Raw genomic sequence first — 6,571 nt, forward strand, 5'->3', positions numbered from 1 at the left:
CAGCTTCTTGCTGAGGACAGCCAGATTTTATGAATTCAGTAAGTTGGAATTTAAATGATCATAGCAACATGTGCTTTGTTGTTTTCCTTTCCCATAGAAAGTACACCTGACTAAATGCATCTGAGGATTTCTTCCCAAACCTGTTAATCTAGTAAAAACAGAATTGGAGGTGTATAATTAAACTGAACTGAATGAAATTAATCTAACATTACAATCTATTAAAGTCATAAAAGCAAACTGTAGATGAAACAGAACAGAGCCCTTCATTTTGCTTTTTTATTATTCATATGTACACAGACATATTGCACAGGTTAATGATTTTAAGAGCACACAGTCAACACAAACAATCTTGGCTCTGATCGGGCTAAAACAAAATACCAGAAACCTTGTGTGTTCTTACATGAGGATACATGTTTTGTGCGTTTGTTTGTTTTGTGCGTATTTGTTGAATTTACATATTTTTCTTCTATTTACACACATATAAATACATATGTAGCAATGTTACAAGCTGGAAAAAAACAGCCTCAAGACACTGAAGCTCCTCCAGTTATCCCATAGATTAGGCTGGAGAACAGGACCCTGCAGTGCAGTGCTTTTGTCAAAGAGCTGATGTTGGTTTGCCTTAATATCTGGGCTTCAGTGGAAATGGGATTTTTATTACATCCTAAACCCTAACAGTTTTAAGGACCAAAACCTCTCCAGGTCTCTCATGAACACACCTTCTTGCACTATTTTCTCCTGCATTTACCATTAGATCTGACTGAAAATATTAAAAAAAAAAAAAAAAAAAAAAAAAAAAAGGTTGTAGACTAAATGAAAACATCTAGCTTCTGAGGTCCTGATGTTTTCTCAAACACAGAACTGAGAACAGTTACACACAAGAGGAACTTTAACCTAAATTCATTTCTGGCTTTGACTACAGATTGTTTTGAAGCCTTATCTAGGGAAAACTAAAATGCATAGTTGGATTGATCCGGTGTGTGAATGGTTTGCAGGAAGAGCAGCGGCAGGAACTGAGCGGTGTCCACATCGCGTTGATTTCCTCACACCCAACTTCCTCGTCGGCAGTCTCTCAGTCTTGAGAGAAAAAAGCCGGGATTCTGAGCCGGGGAGGGGCGGCGGCTCAGCGACGCTCAGATGTTGAAGCTTTCCCCGCAGCCACACGTGCCCTTGATGTTCGGGTTGTTGAAGACAAATTCACTGGACAGCTTTGACTCTACAAAGTCCATCTCAGTTCCTAAAAGGGTGAGCTGAGCCTTCTTCTCAATAAACACTCTCACACCTGAAGGAAAACACAAAGAACCACTTTTTTATTCAAACTAAATTAATCTGGAGCTGTAAACTTTGTTTTCTTCAAAAAACTAAAAATATACACATTTTTTTAAGCGGTTTTTTTAACATGTAGAAAAACGGTAGGAAAGTGTTTTCTAACATATTTTAGTCAACCCTAAGGTAGGAGCACCCATGCTGACTTTTTTGGTTTATTTTCATTCAATTATTGCAGTAAATGAGAGTGTGCACTACAAAGAAAGATTTGCATTTCAGCAGATTACGTTCTGGATTTTCACTGTCCAAAACCTAACCACAGTGATGGAAAAATGTTGTAGCTTCTTTGTTGTTTTCTTTTAAAAATTACAATGCACTGATAAGACCTCTTCTCCCTTTAAAAGGTGAAAGATCTAAACCTTTTGAACTGCTTCTCAGTTTCTAGTGGAAACATTTCCCTAGAAGAATCTGGGGACAAAGCCTTGCTGACCTTATAATGTTTTAAAAGAAATTGACAAAATTTAATCAAAGTTTCTTTGAAACATTTCATTAAGCACATATCAGTTTATTTTCATTATTTTATATTTTGTGTATTTGCTTTCTTATAACTACCAATATATTCAGTAATAAGAAAATTTTAAGCAACATTTTACATATTAGGCTGCACAATATATCACTATTGCAATATCAGTATGCACCATATGGACATTACAATTTAACATATGTTGACTGTTATGTTCCAGATATGATAAATCTTATGTTGAAACTGTTAAATGGAGTCTAGCTGCAGCTGATACAGCTGACAGTCGGTTATGTTGCTAAAGGTCACAGTTTCAAGTTTCATAATGACAGATCAGAACCAGAAATGAGGAAAGCAGAGACCAAATGGCCAATAATGTAATACTATGCCGTCAAAATTATTTATTATATGTATGTTTCTTCATTGTCCATAAACAAATACATTTTTGGGGAGTTGCTGTTGCAGCAGGACAGAAAACAGATTGTACAGTCTTCTTGTTTCCAGGCCATCTTAAAACCTTTATTTCCACCATGAAAAAAGATCAACCTCATGTTTTGTGAGTTTCACTCTGTAGCCTGAACTCTGATTGGTTCACAATGAATAAAAACGCTTACCATCCTGGAGCACTTCCTCATCCGATTTCTCTTTCTCTGTTGTGTATTCCAGAGTGTAAGTCAGGCCATTACAGCCACGTGTTCTCACTCCCACCTTCAAACCAATCTGTTGATGATGCAGCAAACACACATCAACACACACCAAAATACAGGAACTGATAATCAAACAGGTGCAGGTGTGTTTTCCAACAGACATTTTAGTAAAACAGTCAACTCAAAACCTCTTGGTTTTAAGTTTAATTATAATAATTAATGAAAAAGTGGACATTTCAGAATCTCAGTTTACACACAGTAAGGCTAAGAATTGATGCTCTTCTTGTCTCGGTGCTTTTGTAAACACAACAACACGTTGAACTACAATCCAATAATCAATCTGTAGAGCTACTCCTTCAGAAGACACGACTCAGGATTTTTGTTAGAGGAAATCAACATTTCAAAAGAACTGCATTTTCAAAAAAACAGAAATAACTTCAAGACAATTTTCTGTCAACTAGAGAAACCTGTTTGTTTTTAGCAGCATAAAAATAAGATACTCATCAAACCAAAATCAGTTTATCAGACACAAGCCGACAGAGCACAGAAAAGATAAACAGTCTGAAAAAAAACCCAAAAGAAAAACACATTACAGTGAATCATTTTGTATACTCACATATTCTGGTTTGTCCTGAAGCAACAATCTGATTTTGCTCACAGCTGAAGGAGTCTACAGAAAACAAAAGAAAAAACAGAAAATAAAGAATGAATCACAGAGCTAAGGAACATGTTGGAACTCTACAGAACATCCTTAGAAAAAATAAATAAAAATAAAAAAAAGCAATGGGTACACAAAAAAATATGCAACATAATTTTTTTTCTTGTTATTTGACACCTTTCATTTGACTGAGATAACACAAACATACTAGAGCTTGTCTGAAATTCCAGCCTGCACCTGCAGCGTAACAAAATAACCTGAGCCGTCACATCAAGGAATTTGGGACTCAGAGTGGAAACACTTGGGCCAGAAGGTGCTAATCCCTTAAAGCACTTAAAGTGTGACCGTCAGTACATACTGCTGTTTTTAAATACACAGACTACAGCTGTGCTGTTCATGATCGCAACATCATGAAGTGCAAGAAAGCAAAGGATTGCTTGGCCTTAGTAACTGGTTAGCATTTCAGGTTTTCTGTTTATTGCCTGCAAATGAATAGTGCATTTAGATCATTGCATTAACTCTTATTGCCCACACCTAAAAAAATGATAGTGACTAAGATCTTATATTTTGAAGCTGTAATAGAGACCAAACTGTGCCACAACCTGCAGTTGATTCACAGCACTGAACAGTTTAAAAGCAATTTGGTCGTCTGCTTTGTCAGAACAAGCCAAGACCATTATGTACAACTGTTAGCCTCGATAGATCTTCATCAAATATGTAACATATAATTATAAAGATCCCAGTTATTCCTTGTGGGCTAAGTAACTTCATTTTTCTGTTGAAGATCTGCTGTTGTTGGCTGTGTCTCCCGTCGTGACGTAGCATTTACTTAAGGCTTTATCTCCGGAGGACAAACACATTATCTTGCTGCAGCACTCAGAGCCGTTCAGCTGATGGGCTCCATCGACAACGTCTTAACCCGCCCATTTCAAACGAACCCTGATCACACCGACCGCTTGCTTTTCGCTCCATTTCATTTGCAACACCACACTGGGTCTGTGTGGCCACGCAACCACACAATTCACATCAATACAACACTTTAGATAAGACACTCTGATTTTTTTAAATCATTTTGTGTTAGGACAATTATTTTAAGGGAAGTAATAACAGAAGCCACAAAATGTATTAACTTAATGGGGAAAATGGTCAAACATTCACACAAGGACCATCCAAAAATCAATCATTTGTGCCCAACTGAGTTAAAGTACAGCCAGGGAAACTGAACAACATCGCAGTTGATCACATGTGATTACGTGTAAATAATGAACATGTTTTATTTTTGTTTGTAATGCATGAACAAGTTATGCTTTAAAGATGGCGACCTGTTCTTTAACAAATACGTATAGTAACACAAACTCCAACGCTTAAAAAAGTTGGATTGCAGCAATATGACTAATAATAGCACAAAAGATCAGCTACTTTCATTCGGAACAGCTACTGCAAAGACTGCCAAGTGTTTATGGGAAATAGATGAAAACTTTACTTTTTTCAAGTGGAATAGAGTGAAATGAGCCAACATTCCACTCTATTATAAAGTCGGTCACTTTACACTTCTCAGGGTTTTGTTTGGAAATGTGGGTAGAGTATAGCTGGCTAATCGGTGTGTTTGGTGTAGCATTTGCAGCAATGTGGGACACTGCACCGTGTCAGTTGTGCTGAATAGAGCTGAGCCAAAAGATGAAGCTTTTAATTTACCAGATGACCTTCATTCCTAACCTTCTGTCCCATGCAGCCACTAATGACCAAAAGAGTCCAAGCAGCTGGAATGAGCTGCTCCACAGGATGGACTCGCCTTCAGGGATTAGGGGTTCAAAGGAAAACATCCACATCAGAAAGAGTCACTAGAGGCGGTTTGGGGATTCGATTGTAGATGTGTTATTGTGGATCATATTTTTGCTCCATTTGCTGGATTCATAAAAAATAAGAACCGTTTTTATTTCATATTACAAGTCGAAGTTTCAGTGATTTCCATTTTTGAAATCAGCTTAATAGTCTGTGAAATGGTGAGAGGAATACATGCATACATGATCTTGATATCATTTAAAAGGTTGATTAATGTTCTTTCAAAACTAATTAGAAAAACTGATAAACAATTTTAACCAAATCTATTGGACAGAATGCCGTTTATCATCAGGTCCAAATAAAAGAATGCCTTGGGGTAGAGACAGGATTCGTTAGATTATACAGCAGGGTCAGGAAGGGAAATGCCTCAGACTTTTCCTTGACGAGCTTCAGGGTGTAGCTGGGAAGAAGAACGTCAAAGTTTGACCTGGTCTCAGATAAGGAGTGGAAGATGGATATCTACAGTTTTGTTCCTACTTGCCAGAAATATGTAACCCAGTTGCCTTGCAGATCCTTTGAAATCTGTGGTCCACACTTTTTAAAACTTGAAATACATTAGGCGATTCCCTTGAGAGAGGTTTTGTTTACTGTGGCATGTGCATGCTTTCAATTCCTTTTGCTAGCCTGTTAGACATCCTGTCTCTGCAAGACTAAGCAAAACATAAACTGATGAAACTTAGTAGAGTCTCAAAGATTAAAGCAAAAGCAGACTTCGATACAATAGCTCCTGTTTTTCCTTTAAAATAACCAGATTTGGCCATTGATATCAGCAGGTGGACTAAACGTCCATTAGGGTTTTAGCAAAACGTGATACAACATTTTTAAGCGCTTAAATGCATAGCTCCACTATGTATGTCGCAATTATTTGGAAATTAATGTAAATTGAGGACCCTTGGCTTAATCTAACATAAGGTTTGGTGTAAGATGCGTATCATCAGTAGGCTACTAAGTTGATTTTAATGTCGAGTTAAGTTTCACTTTAAAAAGATAGAACATGAACGCGCATAAATGTATCAGCTATGATAAAGCGGTTTGTCAATAACAATAGAGACAATTCGGTAACAGAGCCAACAGTAGGACAGCAATTCACCGATAGCTAGCTACTGCTAACTTAGCCAACTTACACAACTGACACTGCATTAACGGCCGCTAGGGTAGAACGCTACACTTTTCGAGAACCGCACTTACCAAACGGACACAAGACGCGTTTCCCTTTTAATTTTACAAACTAAATGCTTGACTCACCAGTGTTAACGCGGCTCTTGTGGGTAAAATTTTTCTTTTATTGACCGCTCGGACGGTCGCTCGCACCAAGGAGGCAGACATGTTGATACTGTTAGAATTCATAACATTGGTTTGCGCAAGCGTGCAAACACGTTAGAGAACGCCCCTAACGAAGGAGAGGCAAGACATGCCGACAAATGATTGGCTAAGATTTTGACAGGCGGCCGAATAGCCAATGAGAAAAAGGGGTGAGGTCCAGTACGGTAAGCGTAATTTTCAGTTATGTAACCTCTTTCTAATACATCCCATATGTTCTGTAACATCCTACTTTTCTTGATTTTATGCTGCAATACTGTGTTGAGAACAAGTTTTATTTAATTTATCGCGTTCATAGAGAATATCCTGTTTATTATT

General features: G+C 37.5%; 1 protein-coding gene across 1 annotated transcript; it reads right to left on the bottom strand.

The window, feature by feature from the left end:
- Positions 1-262: 262 nt before the first annotated feature.
- Positions 263-6,310, bottom strand: isca1 (iron-sulfur cluster assembly 1). Its single transcript, XM_015000556.2, has 4 exons — positions 6,179-6,310; positions 3,050-3,103; positions 2,401-2,506; positions 263-1,282 (listed from the first exon to the last, which is right to left on the bottom strand). The coding sequence occupies exons 1-4, from the start codon at positions 6,278-6,280 to the stop codon at positions 1,134-1,136; spliced, it is 411 nt and encodes a 136-aa protein (XP_014856042.1). The 5' UTR covers positions 6,281-6,310; the 3' UTR covers positions 263-1,133.
- Positions 6,311-6,571: the final 261 nt, after the last annotated feature.

The sequence above is a fragment of the Poecilia mexicana genome, unplaced genomic scaffold (genome assembly GCF_051168715.1).
Source record: "Poecilia mexicana isolate PSO_F unplaced genomic scaffold, ASM5116871v1 scaffold_9, whole genome shotgun sequence".
Classification (NCBI taxonomy): domain Eukaryota; kingdom Metazoa; phylum Chordata; class Actinopteri; order Cyprinodontiformes; family Poeciliidae; genus Poecilia; species Poecilia mexicana.

What these genes read in the sequence shown, in the direction of transcription:
- isca1 (XM_015000556.2), bottom strand. Translation starts at nt 6,280, where the DNA reads ATGAATTCTAACAGTATCAACATGTCTGCCTCCTTGGTGCGAGCGACC. An exon ending in CAAGAGCCGCGTTAACACTG is followed by an intron (nt 3,104 to 6,178) that starts GTGAGTCAAGCA and finishes TGTTTTCTGTAG; the next exon opens with ACTCCTTCAGCTGTGAGCAA. An exon ending in TTCAGGACAAACCAGAATAT is followed by an intron (nt 2,507 to 3,049) that starts GTGAGTATACAA and finishes CATCATCAACAG; the next exon opens with ATTGGTTTGAAGGTGGGAGT.